This window comes from Amblyomma americanum, chromosome 3 (assembly GCF_052857255.1).
Source record: "Amblyomma americanum isolate KBUSLIRL-KWMA chromosome 3, ASM5285725v1, whole genome shotgun sequence".
Taxonomy (NCBI): Eukaryota; Metazoa; Arthropoda; class Arachnida; order Ixodida; family Ixodidae; genus Amblyomma; species Amblyomma americanum.
In genome coordinates, this window is record NC_135499.1 from 171744900 (window position 1) to 171769878 (window position 24979).

A 24979-nucleotide genomic window follows, 5' to 3' on the forward strand; every position below is an offset into this window, starting at 1 on the left:
TTCGCGTACGTGTAACTATAAGGGTTTCAAATGACCTGCGTGCAGGCTACGTAGACTTCTCACGTTTGCGTACGTGAACCCTGTACGTACGTGAAACTAAAACTATCTATTTACGAACTCGTAAATACGCACGCGAAGTTGTTCGACGTTTGCGTTCGCGAAAATGGGCTTCACCGCATAACCACTGTTCTTGAGGCGAAGCCCTCCTCGTGCGGGTAAAAGTTGTGGTCGCGGCGTAGAGCACTGCAAACGTTCGGACCGGGCCGAAAAATGAGCTGTTTCGCCGGGCCTGGGCCAGGCACTGTAGTGTACAGCACACTCAGGGCGCTCTATCAGCGGCACGGATGGAACAGGTCATGGTGCGAGCTGACGAAAATAACGCATATTTACGCACTTTTTGTATCTGGTATTTGCCGTTTTGCTCAGGCTTGAAAAATACAATGTTTTGTTTTTTTGTCCCACCCGGAAAGTTTCGGAAATGAAAGAATCCCGGTGCTAAAATCTTTCCAGGAAGTTCTTCACTGATCCGAAATGATAAAGCTTAGCCAGGTCATTTGTAGACTGAGTTTAATCACTCACCGTGAAATGCCCAAGTAACTTCGGACACGCACGCCGGGCTGCGTTGAACGATACAATGGAACTTATATGACATTTTTCACTGACTTAACATCACCAGAGCGAAAGATCGCCCTCGCCGGTTTCAAAGCGCAAAATCTAGCATCGGCCAGCACAATAGCAGCGTTCTTAGTGGAGCGTTGAGTAATGACCCGACTCACGGCTCATTTGCATGAGTGCATTCGTCTACCAAAGAGCAGAGCACCACCTACTTGGGTTGTTTCAGCTATCGGCAAGCACACGCTGTCGGATCTATCAAAGGGCGCTCCGCATCTGTTCGGTTTTGCGTTACCGCTCATGTCTGGATATGATAAGAGAGTTATAGCGCAGCGCGATCCGCGAGGCAACACTGCGCGTGAGCAGAACGCCGTAAGGGGCGCCAGATGGCGCCACGTTCCCGTGCGCTGCGTGCGCACCTACCGCGTCGGGACCAATCTGCGCGTACGTAGTGATGCCCCGCGGAAGCGGATCGCGCATCACGCTATGCTATAACTCTCTACTCGTAGCGCGATCCGCTACCGTGAACCGCTTCCGCGAGGCGGCAGTGCGCGGGCGCCACATTATGGCCACGTGCCCGTCACCAGCGTGCGCGCCTGCCGCGTCGAGACCAATCAACGCGTACTCAATGGTAACGTATCATTGTGTCAGTGGTGCCCGCGGAAGCGGGTCGTGGATCACGCTATGCTATAATTCTCTATCTTTAGCACAGCGCGTACCGCGAGCCACCACTGCGAGCAGCAGGCCTACGTGCTGTTGATGGGAATCGTCCATAGAAGAAATGTACTGCTGAATATTCCACCCCCTCATGTAATACCCGTTCAATGGAGCCTCTGAGGTACTAATAAATAATAATATGGTGCCATCAACAGTAAAGTCCCTGCACTCAACAGCGCTTAGGCCTGTTGCGTCAGGACCATCAGCGCGTGCGAAGTGGCGGGCCGCAGTACGCGCTATGCTAAAGACATCTATATTAGAATCCTCATAAGAACCGCTGCGGGACCTTCATTCCACTGCTTGACTGGCAACCATCTGTTAACCAGCCTTTGACTGTGTGCCTCCGCCTCCCAAAAAACACATCTCTATGCTAAGAGAAACTCCATTGAGGAAAAACATTGGTTTAGGCCGTTAGGTGCCTTTTAAGACCAACCACTCAATAAATCAATGCTTTTGCTTTTTTTCATTGATATGCAGCCTTGTGTAATAGGCGTCTACTTGCACACAGTGGGCAATTTACCTGTTGGGGTGAAATGATGTAGAGTGACAATTTGGGCTAGTTGGTGCATCGATTAACAAGAGGCAAAGCATGGCAATGAACAAGCACGAAGGAGAATTTGCCTCTTGTTAACCTTTTTAACTGCTGTGGTAAGGGGCCCGGACTGGGCCTCAAGCTGAGCTTGACGGGTCAGGCCCGAACTCTAACATTACAGTGATAATGTAGCGGACCCAGACTGGGCCTGGGCTCAGTATTTGGGTTTCAGGCACGAGCCAAGCTCGGGCCTCAGAGTGAGGCCTGTACAGCGCTCGTCTTGAGTACTAGTACCCTAGGTAAACTTATTGGCGTAACTTGCACCTGCAGCAGTTCATTCCCATTTCGTATACAGCTCTCATCATGACACCTGCCAAAACATATGTGAAGTAGTATGTTTAAAAAATTATGTTTATAAATGTTTATCAACATACCGGCGGCACGGTGAGCATCCGTTCACAAAGCTGGATGAAATATGAACAAGATTAGCTTCCTCAAATGTACTATTGCCACAAGGTAATTACCTTGCGACTAGTATAGAAGTGGCATCAAATCTAGTAGCTATTCATAGGCAGGCAGCACCAAACAGTAGCTTTCATGCCAAATCTGCTGTCTACCTAAGTTTGCTTGTCCAAGAAGTACTTGTAGCTAGGCTTTTTAAGGCAGGTTTTAGAAATACATAGGACCGCAAAAAAAAAAACGAACAGGGACTTAGCGAGAGAACAGGACGAGCGCTGTGTCCCTATCCCTCCCTATGTTTGTGTTCGTTTTTTTTTGTGGTCCCGTCATTCCGAAATTTCTTGTCCAAACGACTTTACAATTACACTAACTATGGCACTGTTCACTATTTAAAATGATGACATAACTAGAACGTGGTGTCGTCTAGTGACAGTGGCACGTGAACTTCTCAGAAGAGGACTGTCATCATCTATATCGCAAAACATGTTAAGATGGGTGTAAGGTGGAGGTTCCTTTGCCACACTTTATCATGACATTCTGCATCCATTGAATTGTTTCAGCCACAAACACAAACATTCAACACTATCAATGTCATTAACACGACTGACTCAACTACTAATAAATCTCAGTGGTCATCATTCAAAACAAGGGTAGGCAATGAGTAGCATACTGTTCTTGAAAGTGTAAATGTTGTGGCCTTTAATGTCTAAAACGCTGAAACACCGGTGCTAAGCTCGTTTCAGCATTTGTCCTAAAATTAGACAAGACAAAACTAAAGAAAGCATTTCATGCTTGTGTTTTAATATACAATTTCATTTTTGTTTCAGCATCTCGGTAACTAGTTTTGCTTAATTAAGGCAAGCTCCTTGCACTTCACTCTGATAGTGTGACAGCTATTTCTAGGCTGTAGTGCTGGCTGTCCAATGGTTCTCTGCACAGTTGTGCATGTTGCCAGGCGCTGGTTCCTCGACCACCGCTGACCACTGCTTTTAGACACACAAAGTTTGCCTTCTTCAGTGATGTTATCGAATGCACTCCATTGGCTGCAAAAGAACCAGAAAATACAAAACATCAGCAAAACATTCTAGTTAATTGAAAAGTACACTGGTTATAGTTATGTGTGCTGTAACATGTTTGTGCTTAAATTCTGGCTTTCATTTTCATGCATCATACTACAGGTTGTCGCCTTTAATACTAAGGTGCACAGTGTACAACTGCATGACAAAGACAGCAAGACTTGGCCTCAAAGAGCTTTGGTGGTGAAGGCACCTGCCAGAGATCTTCAAAACATAAAAAAGATGCCCTTAGAGAACCCTCAAATACAGTACCAGCCAGGAATAATAATTAAAAAAGGCCTGTAAGAGAAAGCATAGCGTGCTGATAGAATGCAAGCCTAAAAAGCATGTCTGACCGTAATCCTTCAGAGAGTGTTAGAAAATATAGCAGCAAGTGAGGTGCCCTAGGTGGCAAGGAGAAGAAAGTCACAGAATCTGAGAAAACGATTGTATTACACATTATAAAAACTAGAAGACTGTACTGAAAACCTTTGTTAACAGGTCACCATTGACCATCAGCATCCCTCAAATTATGTACGTCACACCAATCGATGTGGGTCTAGAGTACAAAACAAGACCAATCCAGGGGCAAATATGCCTCCCCAGATGCAGCCAAATTTTTAACATGCAAGGTGCCCACGAAAAAGCATCAAAACACATAGAAATGTTCCATATCATCATGATTAAGGACCCTAATTTTTTGCAGCAGAAAATTATAAATCCTGCTAATCGATAACTAAGAATCTTCAATATTCCGCGGAGGCTTTGTTAACGAGTGCGGCCTTCCGAGGAGCAGCGGCAGCCATGCTACTATTTCCTGGCTCAATGCTTCGCGTTTCGTGCTGCACAATTCTATGTCCATTCAACCTTTTCTTTTTTCCCTTCCCTATTCTTCACGGCTCTTTCACTGCCACTTCTTCTTTCTGAATGGCCCATGCCACCTTCTTTCCTCGTTTGTAGCAACTCTTTCTCGCCAGTGCGTGACGCACGCTTAGCCCCGATGGGCCAAGGTCGTAGAGAATTTGGCTTTTCCTCATCGCTCGCGAGACTAATGGGTGAGCTAGTTTTGAATATCTCAAAGAGCAGCGAAATACAATTAGTGCTATATCCATAGCTAGGTTCAAAATATATAGCTAGCTGCTTTCTTAGGCACGCAGTTTTAAGAAAACTCTCTCACTACGTTTGTGCAGATACTGTAATATTGCTTTCGACAGGCGCCAGTATCATGACTAGAGACTGGATTTTAGGCAAATATCTTTTTCTTATGTATCGTAGCCACACCATTTTACATGTTAACAACACATTTAATACTGTTTTTAAAGTCTATACAAATACCTAGTTTTGGTGTTAGTGCCTATATATTCCTATTTCAGTGTTGGCATCTGAAAATGCACTATTTTTCCTAAAACTGCCCTGAAAGTACGATGCTGTTTCGCTTTTGGAATCAGTTTTCCTTTGGAGCCATTTCGATACATTTGGCAACATCAGACGGCTTCGTCAATTAGCGGCGTCGAACACTGTATCAATGCCCGTTATGTAAACACTGCCAATCAGGTCAGCTGAGAATTGCAAAACAATTATTTTCCTACAACTGCCCTCCCATGCCATTCCATGACGGTGGAAGCTTGCAGCACCATTTCACTGGTAAAGTGGTAAACTGCTGGATGGTGCCGCGTTTTGGAAAGTATATGACACGGATTACAGGTTCACCGACACTTTTTTAGGCAGCACTCTTCTGCCTTATTTTCTTTCTTCGTGCCCCAGGCGCGCCTGACCTTCATGAAATAACAACTGGAGAGACTCTGGCAGGAGCCCGCCACAATGAAAAGCAGCCAGTCATAACAGGTGTAAATGGCACAGTTAATTAGCATCTCTGCAGTCACCTGAAAAATGAGAAGTGCTCATCTGCGACCCTTCAGCATGGTCACCGCCACACGACCCTCATTTTATCGCTTCACTTTACTTCACCGCGTCCCACTAAGTCTTGCAGGATGTCGATGTGTGTGTCAAAAATAACGTGTTGGCCTGGTATGGTGATATTCCTCAAATGCTTAGCTGTTGAAGCTCTCAACTACCTTGGCCTGTTTATGGTCACTAAAACAGTAATTTTTTTTTTTAACTTATGTAGGAGATATCCATGTTCTGTCTAACATCAGAAGCCCTCAACCTCTAAGGAATCATTCTTTAAAGAAGCCTGCAAAGGCATTAGGAAGAATGTTTTCTTTGCCGATTTATGCAAGGTCTTACTGGCTGCAAACATTCCATGGAGAAAAAGCAAAAACTGATACTGAAAGAATTTCTAGAGAGGTATTACAACAACATGCCATCAGAATGAACACCGCGAGAAAACTACCTCCAGCCTCTGTATGAAGCAACCCTTAGAAAAAATATGAAATCAGCTCCTCGACTACTGCATTTAGGTCAGCGTAGAAGAAAAGGGATGTGCAAGGATACTTAGTCACTTCCTAGCAGGAAAGCTTGAAGCAGATGAGAAGACAAGGAACATTCTTTTATGCTCAAAGCCTTCGGAGACGCCCAATGGAGAAACTACAGCCTACTTTGTTAACCAATCGCTGAAAAGTACTACATGCAACCTACATGCACAAGGCCGCATATCTGCTGAAGGCTAGCTACTTGCAGCTACTTACTAGCTACAAATAGGCTTCATAGTATTTTGAAGAGGAAATTTCAAGGACTTTAACAAACAGCTTCTATCAAGGCTGTGTTTGTGAAAGCACCTTCTCGTGTGTGCTTGCTCAAGGAGCAGTTGCCGAAAGTGCATCTCTCGCACTTGCCTTGTAAAAGGCAAACACCATTACAAGGCTGTGGGGCTTCAGGCATTAACTAGCAAGCACTGTCTATGTAAGTGGCAGTGTATTTATTAAACTTGAAGCATTGTGTATGTGAGAAATAGATAAATCTCATTGTTGTATGAACAATGATTTTGAGCTCATACGCCTGACACTTTTAAAACAATAATAATTGCAATAATTTCTATACACACGGCCTCCTATCAATTCGTTTATTATTTGCTTGTAGTTTTGTTGCATGACAGGCCTATTTTCAAGTGTTCAACATTGAACAGCTCGTGTTTTATAAGTGCCTCCGGAGGTTTCAGCAATTGTATTTGGATTTTATTGCTTGTTGCCAGGCACCGCAAAAGTGTTTGTAAAAGGGCTGCTAACACCATTTTCTTCAAAGATTTTTCATTCCAGAAAATGACTATACCCTCTGCCCTGCCGAAGCATGTGAATCGTTTGTCATATAAATTGCGGGACAACCTCAGAAAAGCTCCTCCAAAGGTTTGCACCTTCTTCATGATCCCGAATCATCCCTGCATTTATTTTGCAGCAGACATTGTGCGTACATATGTAGGCCTGAAATCATTTGAACTCCTGCTAAAATTTATGATGCCTATTTTCGCCATTAGGTGCCTAAAATATACTTTTAACTGCCCATTTTTGGCACCTGAAATGCAGTTTTCAGTGCCTAACAGTCCAGCCTCTAATCATGAAAATAATTTCCATACAAAGTGCGCTTCTGCCAGAGCCGCAGCATTTGATCCGCTAGCTTGCTTGAGTGGATGCAGAACTTTGTTCGTTCCCAGATTCTATTAAACTGATCAGATTCCCACCATTCCATCATTCCTACTGATGTCTACATTATATATATATATATATATATATATATCATTAAAAAAATATAGCGTGCGGCTGCTAACATCTAATTCTTCAAAAAATGCTGGAATCCGTGATTTTCTGCAGAATCATGGAATTTTGGAAACCTAGAAGCCTGATCATGACCATCGCACACGTTCAAAGATGTTACCTTGACGACAAACAAATTTTGGCTGAGCTACAATATGTTCTTACTAGTCACTAGAGGTTTTGTGTACGGCCACTTGTCTTTGCACCTAAAGCCTGCCATAAGTCAATGCATCAGAGAAAGCAAGTATACATAACTGGACACGAGCCAACAAATAACACATAATCATGCAGGAGTTAATTTCTGGACACCATGAAAACAGCAATAATTCTGCTGCTGATATTGCAATCTGACCATGTTCACAATGGGGACAATACTGTCAGTGCCTTGAACAGCAGGATCCTTGCAGAGGAAGGGATAAACTGCATGAACAGACCATACAGCCACTTGAATATGCAAGACTTTCATCAGCAAAAGGCATAATTATTGCTGACAAAAATCCTAGCTTATAGTGCTAATGATACAGACCAACTTCGATCTGTCTTAGGTGCACCTTCTAGATTCTCTATGCAACTGCAAATTTTATGGTAAAACTATTTTCGAATATGCCTCACATTGTTTCATTCACTATTTGGACGACCTGTTCATCCTCTTAAGTCTGACTTCATTTACTGAAGCTATCACCCATAAAGTAGAACAAAGCCTTCACTAACCACTAGGGAATCGGGGTTGGGTACTGAAGGAGCCACAGATGAGTGAACCCAGCCATTGAATTAAGTGTACACAGAACTAATGCCCTTGAAGTTTGAAACCAAGCAGCAGTGCAACAAAGTAATGCAAAAAGGAAGGACAGTAAAACTCACAGCCCTCGATAGGAATGCTTTCTTCGTCTGTCGACACGGACCATCTGACACATCCGTTTTCATATGTCGTTCCCGCACACGTGAGATCCAACCTCTCAATTGTCCTTCCAGGCGACAGCTCAAGCCTCCATGACAGTGACCCTTCAGCCGAGTCTTCCTGCCTCGCCAAATAGCTCATCTTCCAGTCTTGCTCTACCTTGCAAACAGCATGACACCACTTGTTTTAAGAGCTGTGAAAATGCCCTTTGTTCATTTTATGAGAGTAATTTTCACAAATGCTACCTTTCAAAGAGAGAAAATAGAGGCTATGTCTGCCTCTATGGCACATGACATTGAACAAAAGCTTAGCATGCTACTCCACGAAACAGATGCAATCAGAAAAAGTAGCAGCAATGCCATCACGTGTTTTATTCCAATAAGACTAATAAACTTCTGAGCCTTATAAATATTGTCTGAAGAGCTGAGCATAAAATTATTTGATGTCGTATGCTAAAATATATCTCGGAGAAAGTACATTTACTTTGATATCACTGCATGGGTCATCTTATTTGTGCTCACGGCCTTATACAGTTATCTCAAAAGGGTGGTATGGTAGTAGCATAAAAATCTGAAGTTTTTAAGAGTACAATGTCCTGTGCCCAAACAGCAGAAAAATGTTTTCTTCAACCACTGGTGAACCATAAAAAATTTAGCAGGCTTTGCGGCTTGCTGATGAAATCTCTTCCCAGATATTGCTGATCCTGATGACCGAGATGGTATGACTTAATAAAGAGGCTACTGAAGAAACCACCATAAGGTAGCTACAGAAGAGTGAAAATGCAATCAGGCAATAAGTTCAGGAATACAAAATTTTTTTAGAGAATCCAGAAACAAAAAGGTAACGAAAACACCACGGCACTTTGTGACCTAACTGCGCGCACAAGGCCATAAACTACTGTTGCAAATTATGTGCCACATAAAGCGTTTACGACCCACTCATTTTGCAATTCTAACACAAAGCCCCCCTTTTACCTTCCTGAAATCACCACATGGTCTCTTTAATCGTGATGGATAAGGTACAACCTTTGTCCGTAAAGTTCCGAGACTGAGTTCATTAAAAAATGGTTTAACATTGAAATAATTTGTGCAGAACCCCTTCGAAATACTCTCCCTTGCCTTGCAGTCTACACAGCTTCCTACACTTCTTGAGGTCTTGGAAATAGTTGGAAAACGCTTCTTTTGGCAGGGCTGTCAGCTCCTTTGTCATGGAGTCTTAAATGGCTTCCACGCTCCCCATCCAGCAACTTTTTGGGGCTCTCTTCACACGAGGAAACAGGAAAAAATCGCATGGGGAGAAGCCAGGAGAGTATGGCGGATGGGTAAGTACAGTAATGCTGTGCTTGGCGAGAAATTTTGTCACGCTGAGAGCACTGTGCAGCCTTGCGTTATCGTGGAGAAGGCTCCCATTGCCCAGATGCCCATAAGTCAGGGTGATGGCGTCGCAAAACTCCTGATTCACCGTCTTCCCTTGTGGGACGAACTCGTGGTGTATGACACCTCTGGCACCGAAAAAAACTATCAGCATCGTCTTCGTTTCGGTCTTCTGTCACCGCACCGTTCTCGACGCTGGAGAACTTGTGGGCTGCCATTCGGCGCTCTACCTCTTTGTTTCAGAATCGTAATGAAAACAATGTTTCGTCTTCTGCAATGATGCTGTCGACGAATGCAGCATCCTTCTCTGCCTCGGAGAGCAAATCAGTGCTCACTGATGTCTGCGTGTCCTTCTGGTTCTGCATGAGGGAATGCGGCACAAGCCTGGCATTCAGCTTTCATTTCTTCAAGTTCTCACGCAAAATTTGGTGGTGTGTTGTCTTACTAATGTCGAGAGCATCTGATAGCATGCAGACTGTAATGGTGCGGTCTTGCAGTACGATTTCCTTGATCCGAGCCACGCTGTTTTCACTCCGTGATGTTCAATTGAAGGGCTCCCCTGCCTTGTGTCATCTTCTACCGACGTTCTCCCCGAAACGAACCGCCACTCGAAAACTCACGCCTATGATAATGTCTCGTTGCCGTAAGCGTCACGAAGCAGTTGATACGTCTGTGTGGCTGTCTTGCTAAGCTTCACACAGAATTTTATGCTTACATGCTGTTCGAGGCGGACGTCCATCTCTCCACATTGACTCACAGTAGAATGCGCAGACGACTACTGACAACGTATTTTTCTATGTGTAGTGCCATCTAGTGGCTACCACAGCACTTAACATAAATAGCTCAGGTTAGCCCGAGAGGATGCCGCTACACATACGCACCAACATTTGTTTTCGGGAATCATTTCTAGAGAAGAAAATAAATCAGTCTCGAAACTTTACAGACAAAGGCTGTATGTGGCATTTCTTAGCATGTTACGAAACCATCTGCTGTTCAAACATGCACACAGCCACTGCTGACAATCAAATTACCCAACGCACCCCAAGGCAATAAATTTCCCTTAGCATGGCTACCTCGCCAGAAGCAAGGCTGCACGGGTAACCTGCTACAAATGCATTTGGTCATCACACAAGCTACTTGCATCTTATAACTAAAGTAATACAATGCCAATACAATGCTGTTTATTCTATACACAGCTGCTGTAGCCCATGCAATGAACAGTGTAGTGGTGCACCTGAATAAAAGCTGGCTGACAAATCAGATGTGAACAACATAAATAAGGATGGAAGAGCATTTGAATAAGCAACTTCATTGCTAAAGCAATAACAGAGCGTGAGTGTTGTCTTTCACTGGAGCTTGTTAGACCAATGGAAAGTAGCCACTTGTACTGCAGTTTAAAATTAATTTTATCCTAATGCTACTTTTCAGCAAGTGTACAGTCTATGCATGACATTTCATTTAACACCTAAACTCACAAATGTGTTGAAATTTGCTGTCATTAGACAGAGGCAAGTCTAACCTTGCGGAACATCTTCTCAATGCTGAACGCTCCTTTTGCCCAGCCCGAGACTTGGTTGGTTTCTACACCATCCTCCCAAATGGAGTACTTGTCCATGGCCGAAGAGTACTTGAAAATGATATTTTTGCATCTGCAGCTGGCTGGTCTGTATGTGAAGGGCACCCAGCTTCCAAGCTCACCCCGCTGTTGTCGCCACGCCAAGGCACCCGACAATCTTCCCTGCAGTTCACTCTCAGTCACCTTCTTAGGAGCCAGGAATTCCGCTAGCTCCAGCACTCTCCTGAGCAAGAGCTCTTCCCTGCGTTTCTGTGTATATGATTCTTGGCACTGTCGGGTGAGTGCAAGCATCAGCTGGATGAGTTCTGCCTCTGAGTAAGCCACCCGCCTCGCCTGTACGGCTTCAAAGTTCGACGTGTAGCGCCACGTGACATCCTGCACTTCATCTTTGGAAAAAGCAAAAATGTAGGAAAGCTTCTTGCCCCAGCCAGCCTCATAAACAAGCGGTGCATCACAGAGAGCTTCACATGGGTCGCAATGAAGCCAGCGTTGCTGGCTGTCTGAGTAGACCTCAGTCCACACGTGGTCAGTCCAGTCGAGCACATAGCGAGCGTCGAAGGACAGCGACCTGGCGAAAAACGTGAAGCAGTTGGCCCACTCCCCACAGCGACCTCTTCGAGTTTCTAACAGCTTAGGCGGGTAGTTGAAGCGAGGAAACCTCGCCAGAGTTTGACACTTCGAGCAGCCGTGCAACTCCACACGTGACGCCCCACCTGCTATTTCTTCAGCAGTGGGCTCTCCAGCTCCGACGTTTGTTGTAGCACCTCCGCAACGACTGCATTTCAGCGTGTCCACCCAGGTGAAGAATGATTCCTTAAACCAATGCAAAAGCTCCATTAACAGGAAGTCCCTGAACCCGGGATCACGCTTATCTTTGTCAGGAGTATTGCGGGATGCGTGATCAATCATCGTAAGCTGCGCCTTGCGAGTGAGCTCCGAAACGGGGATGCATGCCAAAGCTTTTTCTTGCAGGTCACGTCTTTCGTAAACTTGCACCCGAGACAGATTAGTTTTGATTTTGGTGTACAGGTTTTCGTCGACATTCATGACGAGCGCCTCCTGTAAACAGAACATTTCTTGGTTAAACCACCGATCAGCAGCTATCGGGCTACACGTCATCACATTTATACAGGGTATGAAGAAATTTAAGATGTATGCGCTTGAACAAAAGTCTGATTTGTGATAATCAGGATACATGAACGAAACTCCATGTGTGCAATAATGCCCCGCTTTACGGAATCACTACTCTAAACAACACTTGCAAATACAAAAACTGCGGGGCAAATTACAATGAGTGCAAAGGTGAGATCGAAACAATCCATCAGCGGAAACACGTAAGCACACTCATGGGCGAGTAATGTGCGAACAACACACTTACCATGTAAACGTCAACGCGTCTCTGAAAGTTTTATCGCAAGATGGGCAGCCGATGTCCTGCGCCTGTAAATAACAGCGCGCCTTCGCTCCACTCTTTTCCAATTCTTAACAAAACAGCGCCCGCACCACCACCTATCCAGCCTCAGCAGCTGTGTTTTGTAGTTGTGAAAGCAAGCGCAGTGAATCATTAGAACTGGCAAACACACAACTCAAAATACGCTTATTTCAATGGTAGCGCCATCTGTTGTAACAAGAAAACAACTTCTTGTTCTTGATAAACTTTTAAATTACCCAGAAAGTGCTCCATTTTTCATGTTCACTCCTTGCATTGTCGTCATGAACGGCATTAAAATTGCAAATATAACGTACGCGTCATTGCAACTTGGTTGCGACATGATTACATCGTCGTATATTTTTCTAAGTGGTAGCTATGATATAATTTGTGATTTATTAAAGTTACCTTATTGCAAAAGAGTCTGTTGTTCTTAAACAATGATGCAGTTTTTGTACATGGTGCGTTTAACTTTATACGAGACTAGCGGTGGCTTTATCTACACTTACTCGCGTCCGGCCTGAGGGTTTCCGGTGTAGTTCGGGGTGTTGAGTGGAGTTTGTGTATTTGCCGGTTAAGATGATATTATTGGAAATCAACAACAGAATAATAGAAGAAACATTACGGCTCAAGTTCAAAAATGCCCAGTTAGCGTAAGTAAATCCATTCTTCTTCGAAGCTGCACCGCGCCTCTTGCCGAACGGAGCGGAGCTCTTCGGCGATCGTCCATTGCTGATAAGAGTTTAAAATTATTCTTTTTAATCGTTTAATTTAAGTTGTCCGATTGTTGACTCGTCAGTGTGTGGTATTGCAGTGTTAAACGCTCTTTTGCTAATCACTTCAGCCTGCGTACTTAGCTCACGGGTAGCCCTTGACAGTGACGGCATACACCTGTGCGCTTCCTGCCCTACCCACCTAGCATGAATCATTTGCTGTCTTTAAATTCCATAGCGCTTCTGTGTGATCGCTTTCGATCGTTTTAGTTGTTAGTTGTTTTTTATGTACTGTGACTTCTTTTTTTCAATAGTTTCCCGTCAGATCCTTGTTTTGAAGTCTGCTTATAACGATTGAGTCAGCAAACGTAGAGACCGGTGCAAGAACGTTGATGTTATTTATCTGGAGATCGCAGACGTATCAATGTCACTCCTAGGCTCCGGACGCGCTGCTGGTGATTTTGCGATATTGATGTCGCGTTTTCCTGACCAGCATTACGCGAAGTACGGCGCGAGCACTGTCGCACTAGGCGTGAACTTGCTGGTTAAAAAAAAAAAGGTCATAGCGTACCTTTCCGAGTGCTCAACGAGAACAGTTCAGAGCAGTGAACTGTCCTTGCAAAACAACTCGGACATAGAGCCATTTGCGCCAGATCGCGTGTCTTTGGTTGCTCACTTCTTATCCATTGGTAAAGTTGTTCTTCATTGCTACCTGATCTCGAGATTAATAATGCGGGATCGCGCACAAAATTTGTGAACGGCTTTTTTTTCTTTTTTTTTTTAAGTAGACAGCGCCCTGCCATCTGCAACAGTTTGGTTCCTTCCAGCGGTTGTGCAAAAGTTCAGATCATCTTTAATCAACAAAATAAAATCAGTAATCAGGACAGAACACTGCCTTGGATTTCTTTGTGTCCTTTCTTTGCGCTGTTATTTTATAAATAGATACCAACAAGCTGAATGCTACACAATATTGTAGTAGCTGAGACGGTGTTCAGAAAGAATCGAAATTTCCTCATAGCACCATTTTTTCATGATGCCGCTCAGACAAGGTCAAAATTGCTTTGTGGGCTGTCATAGAGTACCTAGACTTATAACCCATTGCCTCTTACCAAGGCGGCACGCGCAAGCACCCTGAGTAGGTCGCACGCTGCCTGGCTCTGCGGCTGAATAAATTGAAAACACAACCAAGCGTGTCGTGTCGCCTTTGTGGGCGCACCTTAAACTTGTGACTCGGCACTTTGTTCGACTCCCTCTCATAAAAGAGAGAGAGAGCTCACTCTGGGCATTCATGTAGTTATGGCATCTGCATTGTCACAGGGTAAAAGGCTCCTAATGGGTGTTCTCTGAGAGTAGTGCTACTCGTTAGCTTTTGATTTCTATACTTACTGAGGGGAAGTCATGTCCAGCACAGTACCTCTAACCTGAGTTCACACATGCTTTTATCCATCCAGAATTTTGCAAGTCAGGGAACACTGATGAAGTTTGTTAACTGTGTAAATAAATGAAGCAGTAATGTTTTGAGTGTCCTTTCTAAAATCGCTTCTTTTCCATTGAAATGGTGTTGTGATTAAATAGTGCAAAACAATAAAGCACTGCGTGACCTGCTCACTTACGTGCCGCTATTGTAGTTGTGCATTGGGCGTACTTCATGTTTTTCCTTATTTTTTCTTCATTTCTTCGTATTATTTTCATCCTCACCTGATTTCTTATGCTGTTTTATGTAGCAACAAGCCAGAGGCTGTTGAAGTCAAAATTGCTGACTTTGATGGAGTTCTATACCATATATCTAACCCAAATGGTGACAAGACGAAAATTAGGGTGAGTGATTCCAATTCTTCCCACTTGTTTAATAACTGTTTATGACTAGTGGCAGACATTTTATGGCTAGAGCAAATTTGAGTTTTTTTGCCAGGTTCACTTCCACACCTGTCACTTACCATAGCTGTCACACCATGTCTGACATTTGTACATTTGTTTGTTTCTTGTTTACTTAAGTAAGCTGGACTATAGATTTCATTACTTAGTGCGAATCACTTAGAGTTCGCATTGAAATAGAGGGTGGAGCACAAAGGAGTATTCATAGATTTTCTGCCCTTTACCTGTTCTTGCGTACATTCTGTACCCGTAGCAGCCTGACATTGCATTGCCATTCGTGCAATTGAAACATGAGCATTAATGTAATGCAGCAGTGAAAAAATGCAGCCTCATAAGGAACGCCACAGTTAATGTAAAAGCCTGGCAGAAATGTTCATGGGGCGATACCGACATCATTTTCTGCACATAATTCTTTTATGCTTTTATGCTTAATCTGCAAAACATCCATTCACTACACTTGTTTCCTCCTAATCTCTGTGCTATGTTGCAGTCCGTTTAGCACTTACATTTAGTAGTGCTGTGGTGCCCTTGCTGTCATTGAAAATACTCTCTACAGCAGAGCTTTTCTCAACATCCCTCGGATCTCATTGTAATGTGAATTCACTGAAAAGAGTTATGGCAGCAGCTCTTTCACTCAGTGGTAGAGGAAACTGAGGGAATTATCAAATGTGCTTTGGTAAGACTTCTTTGGTGCAAGAAAGGTTATGTACAGCTTAACCAAACACACACTTGTCAATGGGTGTGTTGGCATAATACCTGTACACAGTTTGTATTTTGAATGTGCAGTTTTGTTTACAGCTTCAAGCGTACTGCACACAGAATTAGTAAGTCAAGAGTGTGTATGCAGTGTTGTTTTAGTCACCAGAGCACCAAAGTTATTTTGGTTTGTAATTTCTGCAGGTCAGCATCTCGTTGAAATTCTATAAGGAGCTCCAGGAACATGGTGCAGATGAGGTAACAGCATTTTCTTGGCCTATGGTAACATCATGCATTGTTTTAATTCATGATGCACTACACAGCATCGTGTTGTGCAGTATTGTTTTACATAACACCATGATGTTTTGAGCAAGATTTACTATAATTAAAATTACAAATGTGCTTGCAAATACATGCTGTACAGCTGCACAGCTTTTCACTCCTGCCTTGTAAGCTTTTGGAAATGTGAGAGGTTGTCATAAGCACATTGATAGATCATTATTTTGAGTATTCACATCATATATGCATAATTTAAACCGTGCTCATGAGATTGGTCAGAGTGTCACTCTGCAGTACACCAATATATACCCTGCACAAACTGCAGAGGCTTTCCACAGTTTTTCTGAACATTGATGTAAAGTAGGAGGTGTTGTTAAAATGTCAGTGCCAAATTTCCTGTCTCGCAGTGTCTGAACCTTCCCCTCATCACTAGTCTAGTTTATTTTCTTGTCATATCTTGAAGTGCTTAGAAAATCTCATTGCTGTCTTTTCTGTGTTTTTTTTTTCTATGTTACCAGCTTCTAAAGCGAGAGTATGGTGCCCTGCTGACAACACCTGAAGATGGTATGTGTTTCTGCTACACTGTGCATGGGCCTTGTTTTAAACACTCAGTACATAATTGTACATAACTGCACCACTTCTGGTAGGACCCTCTGTCTTTCGCTTGGTATGGATGGTTATAGGAAATTCCATGAGTAAATGTGTAAACAAGTAGATTTTTAATTGACTCCTTTCTGAAGTGAGACTTATAGACTGAAACATGATATTGCATAATTGGCACATACTTGGCTAGTTATGCACATACTTGCGCATACTTGGCTGTCTGGACAGTGGCTGCTGTAGCTTAGTTGGTGGAGCATCAGACATGAAATTCGGAGCTCGTGGTTTTGCATCCCACCTGCATCATGTTGTTTTCTGCATCTACTTTCTAATCAATTATTTTTAAGCCGTAAAACAATTACACTATTAAATTCTTATTGATTAACACCACAGATAACAAAAAATACATTCTATGCTTTCCTTGGTTTCAGTGACTGTTGGATTTCTTCATATGTATGTCGTAATAAGCCCATTGTCTGCTCGGTATCAAGCGTCTAGTTTTGACAAACGCTATCTTCAAGGTCTTAGGGAAGGTAAAAAACAACAGATTTCTTCCTCTTATTCCTGCAACAGTTCTCACAAAATGAGAAACAAATCAGTTAAGGAGATAGGGTAAGCTAAAATCCGAAAAAAAAAAGTATTTTTTCTTTCATTGCATTTCTGAACATAGTTTCTTTTCTTCTTCTTTTATAATATTGCACATGTTCTTGTGCAGTATATTACCCTTTAAAGAATAGTTTTGAAAAAGAGGAAGTGAGCAGCCAGGCCCCTCTATATTTAAGGAAGAAATGTTTTACGTGGCATTTGATACCAAATTTCATGGCTGGAACTGAAAGTTTCTTAGTTCAGTTGGAGTAAAAACATATTAAGCAACTATATTGGAGCTCTTAGCCTCCATGTTAGCCTCTTTGTCCTTCAGTAGCATCGTCTGGGAGCAAGCTGTAAAAAAACTTGAGTGTCTTCATAACCACATTCTTGAAGGAGAAAATGCGACAGCATTTAGGTTGCATGCCATGGGGTCTAGAGTAAGTGTCTAATGATGTTCTGGTGATCTTCCCACCAAAACTTCGATTGGGACCGGTTCCATTGTCCTTGTTTGGCGTGAATGTTCAAATACCTTCCATTCGATTATCGTATGTGATTATGCTAATCTGACCCACTAAATCATAATCTAACCCACTAATCTACCTTAATCCATTTTCTGGAGTGGGCCTACTTCCAAAATTTTGGGGGTCCTTTCGAATATTTATGGGTGGACCTTCCAAATTTTGCAGGCCCTCAGACTCAAATTTGGCAGTGCCCTATTTGGTCTACTGGGAGTCATGTGTTGATGTTGTAACCCTCTCAGTCGCATTCAAAGATTGCGGGGAGTCCGCATACCACTATTGGCGCAGTGGTACCGTGGTTAAGCGATGCACCACTGCCCTGACAGGTGGCTTTCAGGTGGCTGACAGCCACCTGCCATTGTGGGTAGGTTGTGATGATGCTAAAAAGGTCACGTGACCTCTTTCAACCAATCAGGGAATTTTGGGACAGAGTAGCCGGAAAAATTTTTTGTGAGACGACACCCTAAACGTTATTGCATTAAAATGCCTGTCTGGTACTGGAGACACTATGAGCGTAAATATTAGATGCTTCCCTAACAATCGGCGGTGACAACATTGCAAGAGCTAAGGATCCAGAGGCCTTTGAGCTAACCTGAACCCGTAACACTCTCCGCTGGGTGAGAGAAGTTGACTGGCGTCAGGTTTGCTTTGCTGAATAAGTAGCACAGCAAGTCTCAAAACAAGCCCAGAATGCTGAACAACTGGCAAAGAAGCACAAAGATGAGTTCAGTGGAGGTTGCACCTATGGAATAAATCGAGCAGCAAATGCCAACAGAGAGAAAAACATTGCAATGTAGTTACTTTGCAATGCAGAAAATTTATTTGGTAAAAGCCTGGGCAGGGGCCATCGGCTTTTGCAATGAAAATTGCATGAAAATGAATTTTTCGCAGTTCGTGAAATCCTCTTCTACATTTACATTGGCAGGAGTGCCGAAGCAGGACTGCTCCAAAGTGGTAAATGCCTCTGTGGCCCCTTTCACGCTGCCACACAATAGCAGTGTAGCCTTCTCACAAGCAGTGTCTCTGCATGTGAGGACACTTCACCATACAAGCTGGGAACAGCATGTGACAGGCAAGCAGTCTCGGCGCGCAATAGGCATCCAAAACAGTGTGCAGCTGTGCTCACTTGGCTGGCCAATGCACAACTGATAACCGCCATCACCACGGGCCGGTGCTTTATCCCAAAAAGCAAAACCGATTCTATGGGGTCAGAAAATCTTTTTACCACTAGGGGCCCTATGATTGCTCTCATGCTTGCTGTTGTGAACACATGGAGATGCACGGGCAACACTGGACAATGAGATTCTGGCTTGAGGAGGGCTATTTAGACCATCGATTGCTGTGCCAGTCCTACCTCAACACAACCCCTCCGTCGGAAACTTGTCTAAATTAACCAGTCTATGCCAAGCTGCTTCCAACTTAACAATTGTCTAATGCCATAAATCTACATGGCCACTGGCCAAGATAGCAGCAGGAGGGGTCCAAATTGTCCAGATTTCTAAATTCACAGGGGTTGAATTAACAAGGTTTTAATATGTACAGTTAAACCTAGATGTAACAAACCTCCATATAGCAATTTCCTCGATGTAACGAAGTTTTTTAGTTCCCCAACGCCGCCCCCATTGAAGCGCGTGTGTTTGAGACCTCCATGTAACAGACACGCAGTGGCGGTTGAATTTGATATAACAAACTCGCTAAGCCGATCATCTGTTAGCTTGTGCTGAATTACAAAATTCAGGAGAAAAGTTTCACGACGATAAAGCATGCACTGACATGAGAGGAACGCCAACAATCGCAACGAGCGACCACAGATGACTCGACACGTCGGGCTCCACCGCCACCGGCGCACCTCCGTTGCTCTCGCTTTTGGAATGCCATATCACGTGGCACTACAGCAGTTCATGCCCAACAGCAGCGAAAATTGATAGGGCACGACAAAAACGAGACGGCACGAGCAGTGCGCGCCCATTGCCGTCGCGCGGTATGTTGCTTGCGTGATTCCGGCGCAGATAGCTCTCGCGTGTCGGGAGCAGGGACGGCTGAGAGTGCCAGTGACACAAGGTCTTTGCCTTGCGTCAGTGGCACTCTCAGCCGTCCCCGCTTCCTGTCCGTTTTCAGGGGCAACAGCGGCGGCCAGACTGAAAGAGGGAACATGCAGGAAGAAGCATGTGCCTCCACGACCGGTCCATGGCGGCAGCGCGACCGCATGCGCTGTCTTCTAGCTCTATCGGTGCCCCGCCTCTCCCACTCTTCCAATGGAACCCCACTTGTAGCGGCGTTGCGCAAGCCGCGGCGGAGGTGGCGGCAGCTGCTGCAGTAGTCTGATAGCGCGATCGCGGAACGTTTCTCCATGTTTATGACTTCGAGCAATGGGGTGTTCTGTAAACATTTTGAAGGTGATTTCACCTACATTTATTTCTTATTTTGGTTTCCGTTCTTCATTGACTTTTTGGGTCTTTTTGCAAAACTCCATGTAACGAAACCTGGATGTAACGAAAAATCTGACTTTTTTCAACTTCATTATGTCCAGGTTTAACTGTATGTGCATTAATTCCAGGCAGATTTTGTGGTCATCTTGAATGTACAAGAACCATCAGACTTTGAGAAATAATGCCGTATTGTTTGAGTGCTTACATTTTGTTTTTCATTTCAGTTGAAATTAGCACAATATAAGACTGCATTGTACAGTTTAAGAGAGAAAATTAAAAGCAAACTGGAAGCTGTGGTAATTTCTCAAAAAGGGCTAAATTGTCAACTTTTTTTTTTCATTTCCAGCTCTGCTTTGGCCTTTGTCATAAGTTGTTTTCGTTCTGCCTCAAAATCATAACTTTAGATCTACGGTCGCCCTTAGGCCTTGCCTAAAGATGCTAGCAGCCTGTATACACAGCAGGGGCACAGCCCCTGGTAAGCAGACATAGTTTGATGGAGCGGCAGAACTTAGCTCAGACATGTAACATGAGGCTTGTTCTAGAAAACTCGACTCAATTTTCAACTGGGCGCCGCGCTGGCTGAATGGTTATGGTGCTCGGCTGCTGATGCGAAAGACGATTGTTCGATCCCGGCCGCAGCGGTCGTATTTCGATGGAGGCGAAACGCAAAGGCGCCCGTGTGCTGTGCGATGTCAGTGCACGTTAAAGAACCCCAGGTGGTCAAAATTTCTGGAGCCCTTCACTACGGCGTTCCTTATAGCCTGAGTCATATGGGATGTTAAACTCCCGTAAACCATAAAACCATCAAGTTTCAACTGCATGGAAAACAGAAGTTCTCCTGAAGCACCTTTCTGTCACGTACAAGGGTGACTGCATTTGTTAGAAGCCTGGTTCCCTGCACTCATTGTTTATCCCTCTGCTTTGCTGTGCAGGCTACAATGTGTCACTTCTGTTTGACTTGGAGAACCTTCCCGAGAACATAGAGGAGGCTGCCCTCAAGGCCAGCCACCTCAAGAGGAACTGCTTTGCGTCTGTCTTCGAGAAGTACTTTGACTTCCAGGAGCGTGGCGAGATTGGGGACAAGAGGGCCGTCATTCACTACAGGGAGGACGAGACTATGTAGGCACACTTACGCACTTTTAACTTTGTTGAGCTTTTACTGTGGTGAAAATTTTGCTGGTCTCTTATATCATTAATATACTTGGCCCATGTTTTATGCAAACGTGCCAGAAAGCAAAAAACCGGAATGATATGCCTCTTGCGATTGCCTGCTAGTTTTTGTTCACACAAGGCAGCTGGGGAACATCCAGTGAATGCCTTTCCACAAAGTTGTCTGTAATAAGGGAGTAATTACTCATTCGCATCCAGCCAAGCGCAGCCATACGGCTGCAAATGAAAGCTATACAGCTTTCTCAGAAACTTCGTAGTTAAAGAAAAATTCGTCCTGGTCCGGGTTCGAACCCGGGACCACCGCTTCACCGGAGCAGTCGCCCTACCAACTGAGCTAACCGGGATGGCAAGCCGAAACCCTGAGCCATATCCGTTCGGCAGTACATGTTCCGTACGCAGTCACCTACAATTCAAGTATTTCAGCAGCTGCGCTCAAAAATTTCATTAATAAGAACCAGAACCATTTTTTATATCTCACAAGTAGTACACTATAAAAAATTCTATGAGGCATCTTCTATTACAAACATTTATCAATATCATACAATTTTTTGTACATACAGCAGCTTTGAGGTGTGATATCCACAAATGCGGACAAAATAAACATGTGATCAAATGTGAAGGCTTGAGTAATTTTTTACACTTTACTTCTAATGGGTCTTGTGATCATTATTTATGCAGTAAATCATTTTTTCTGTAAGCAGATTTAATTGCTTCCTGAAGGGGATAATCTAGGAAAGAACATAGAGTGCAGAAAAGAGTCATCACAAGATTTTTTTTGTCTGATAGAACAAAAACCTTGTAGGCTAACTTTTGCTATGCATGTATTGCACTACTGTAGAAAATGCTCAAGGGTACCTTCTCGCTTCGAGCGCAGGTGCAGAGGAGGGGTAGATTGACCTTTGCACAGGTGTGCATCTGTGCACCAGAGTGGAGGGATGGACAAGAATGAGCAGATACCAATGACCAGATGCATAAAAGTCAAAATCTTACTGTTTGATGCATTTCACACATTGAAAGAAATGAAACCTCACCAGAATATTGAAGTAAATTTTGCATCGCAGCCGCTAGCACACTTTTGTCATGCAAGGAACCTGAAAAGCAATACGAAGCACAGAAAATGAACGATGCTAACTTACAACAGTCGACATCATCACCTGCTTCATGAGCTTGGATCTGAGTGGCAGGAAAAGGTATTCAAGCTTTAACTACACATTTTGCAGCAATGAAAGCACCTTTTGATGCCATGCAAACACCAACACAGGCACGAAGGGCTCAGGTATCGGATTTTACGCAGAATGAAAACTTGATGAAGTTGTCCTCGGTGCCCTTTTAAAAAGCCTTGTTTGCATTGTGCATTTTGTATTCATTACCACCGTCTCATTGTAGGTACGTCGAGGCAAAGCCAGACAGAGTGACTGTGGTCTTCAGCACCATATTTAAGGATGAAGGTGACGTCGTTCTTGGAAAAGTATTCATGCAGGTAAGGCTCCTTTGAACAGTTTGAAACAGTGGATGAGTCTTTTTCTGAGCATGTGAGAGTGAAAATTGGCTGTGTTGAGGAATGGAGCCAAGGTTGGACCATCTACCACATTTATTAGTTTTCCATGTGTGTCGTCAAAGCCTGTCTTCTACTTTCTCTTTTTCTTTAAATTGGTTTTTTTATGTGACAAAGCTACATCTGGGCTGTAAGGCTCACCGTATAATAGAAGACATCATTTCACTTTTACTGAATTGGAATTCTTTAGTGTGCAATTAAGTCTCATTACACAAGCATTTTTGGATGTAGTCATTATCATAATATACATTTGTCACAGCAAATGTTCAAACCTGCAAACACATGCTCAGGAGTAGAACATCATGTAGTCAAGCCCAGTTGTAACTGCCCCAATTATATCAAACACCTGCTTAAATACAGACGAAGGCAGCGCGGCCATCAAGATGCTCGTTCGTGCTACAGCAGTGATTCCCAGATAGAAGCTGCATCTACGGACATAGGACCCTGTTACAGTGCACATACAGGCACCACAAACTTGCATGCGGGGATCCACCACACAGCTGCTGCCTTTACTGTAGCACCCTTTACTTGTGTGCTTCGTGAGCATCAAAACTTCAGTGACCTAAGCGATCGCAACAAAAAAAAAAATGGGAAGAAAGTCTGCCATGGGAGCACAGCGTCATCCTTCCTGGCTCATATTAGCAACCTTTTGGCACGGAAGGGACGAAAAGCAGGGTGTTCATGGGTATATAGGTAATCATCATCATCAGCCTAACTGCGCTCACTGCTAAACAAAAGCCTTCCAATCTCGTTCACCCACTTGTCTCTCTCTCTCATCCCTGCTTCTTTTGCCATCCCCTTGGAATGGGCTCCGTTACCCCAAATGACCATCGGTTATCTGCTGTCCTCATTACATGCCCTACGCATGCCCATTTCCTGTTCTTTACCTAGCTAACTAGGGTATTATAAGTTGTGTTTGCTCCCTAACCCACTCTGCTCTTTTCTTGTCTCTTAACACTGACTCTATCACCATAGATAGATGGTTGCCTGTCATTAAACGTTTCAGTTTATGGTGAGCCATACCACTTGAGATCATATTGTACATCTGGACCGAACCATGAGAAGCGACATACTTCGTTGTGCACTAGAGCACATTAACCAGTCACAGAAATTATTGCTTTTGCATTACGCTGCAGTCACCAATTTCTTCAAAGCTAAATTAAACATTATGCAGCCGAAAAAGCTTAGGAAGGTTATTTTGCCAATCTGTGCAGTTGTGTAGCTGTCTGTCTGAGGTGGACAGGTTTTGCGCTGTGCAGTCACTTTTGCTGTCTACACAGCCGCTTATGGCGCTCGGCTGCTGACCCGAAAGATGCGGGTTCGATCCCGGCCGTGGCAGTCGAATTTAGATGGAGGTGAAATTGTAGAGGCCCGTGTACTGTGCGATGTCACTGCACGTTAAAGAACCCCAGGTGGTCAAAATTTCTAGAGCCCTTCACTATGGCGTTTCTCATAGTCGAGTCTCTTTGGGACGTTAAGCCCCCATAAACCATAAACCAAAAAACTTTTGCTGTCTGCCTCTGCTGCCATTGCCACACAGACATACAATAAAAGCTCGTTAATTCAACCCCAATTAATTTGGAAATTCGGGTAATTCGAACAGCCAGCGAGGTGTAAGCCAACGCTCATGCAACATGCAAGTCTATGGCTCGTTATTTCGAATGCTTCGTGTCTCGCATCGGTTAAATTGAACGGCTTTCTGAAGGGAGGCTGCATCCAGGCACGACTGGCATGGCAAGCGATCCTCAAAGTAGCCTTACTCAAGCCTAAATTGCACGCTGCCACGTTGCCTGCACACCTCTGAAGGGGGTGTAGCAGTAGGCGCGACAAAAAACGGATGGCCCTGTTCCCCAGAATAGTTCAGTCGCTTAGTTTCAGTTTCACTCTCCTGAGCTTCGCAGCTGTCGGAGATGCATCAGCCAGCCAACCGAGTCCAGCTGCACGCCGGTTAGGACGCTGACTGGTGCTGCTGCGTGTTTCTCTCGCTTCTATCCACATGTCTCTTCCAGTGCACCATAACTGTGCGCTCGTCACATGCCATTTGCTCCTTTTGATATTAAGCTTCTCCCACATGCAATGCAGCCGTTTGTGAGGGCTACCGTATCACTCATGAAAATGCTGAGGAGGCCTTTATCACCTTAGAGCTGATCTGCTTCGACGGTTCCAACAGCGCGCAAGCGATAAAGCGTTGATAGAAA

The 24979-nt window shown here is 44.1% G+C and overlaps 2 protein-coding genes across 2 annotated transcripts in view; one reads left to right on the forward strand and one right to left on the reverse strand.

Annotated features, from left to right (window-relative positions):
• Positions 1–3100: 3100 nt before the first annotated feature.
• Positions 3101–12624, reverse strand: Pngl (N-glycanase Pngl). The gene is made up of 4 exons (XM_077658787.1): positions 12308–12624; positions 10873–11988; positions 7944–8139; positions 3101–3363 (listed from the first exon to the last, which is right to left on the reverse strand). Exons 1-4 carry the CDS (start codon positions 12308–12310, stop codon positions 3194–3196), a joined length of 1485 nt encoding a protein of 494 aa, XP_077514913.1. The 5' UTR covers positions 12311–12624; the 3' UTR covers positions 3101–3193.
• Positions 12625–12849: 225 nt separating this feature from the next.
• Positions 12850–24979, forward strand: part of Arpc2 (Actin-related protein 2/3 complex, subunit 2) — a 30373-nt gene continuing 18243 nt past the window's right edge. The window contains exons 1-6 of the mRNA XM_077658788.1: positions 12850–13011; positions 14796–14889; positions 15847–15900; positions 16440–16485; positions 20989–21175; positions 22613–22706. Of these exons, the coding sequence (XP_077514914.1) occupies positions 12938–13011; positions 14796–14889; positions 15847–15900; positions 16440–16485; positions 20989–21175; positions 22613–22706 (549 nt within the window). The 5' untranslated portion in view covers positions 12850–12937. The remainder of the gene's footprint in view (positions 13012–14795; positions 14890–15846; positions 15901–16439; positions 16486–20988; positions 21176–22612; positions 22707–24979) is intronic.

Coding starts and splice junctions, on each gene's coding strand:
- Pngl (XM_077658787.1), bottom strand. Junction 8,140..10,872: donor TTGAGAAGATGTTCCGCAAG/GTTAGACTTGCC, acceptor GCTGTTTGCAAG/GTAGAGCAAGACTGGAAGAT. Junction 3,364..7,943: donor AAGCATTCCTATCGAGGGCT/GTGAGTTTTACT, acceptor GTTCTTTTGCAG/CCAATGGAGTGCATTCGATA.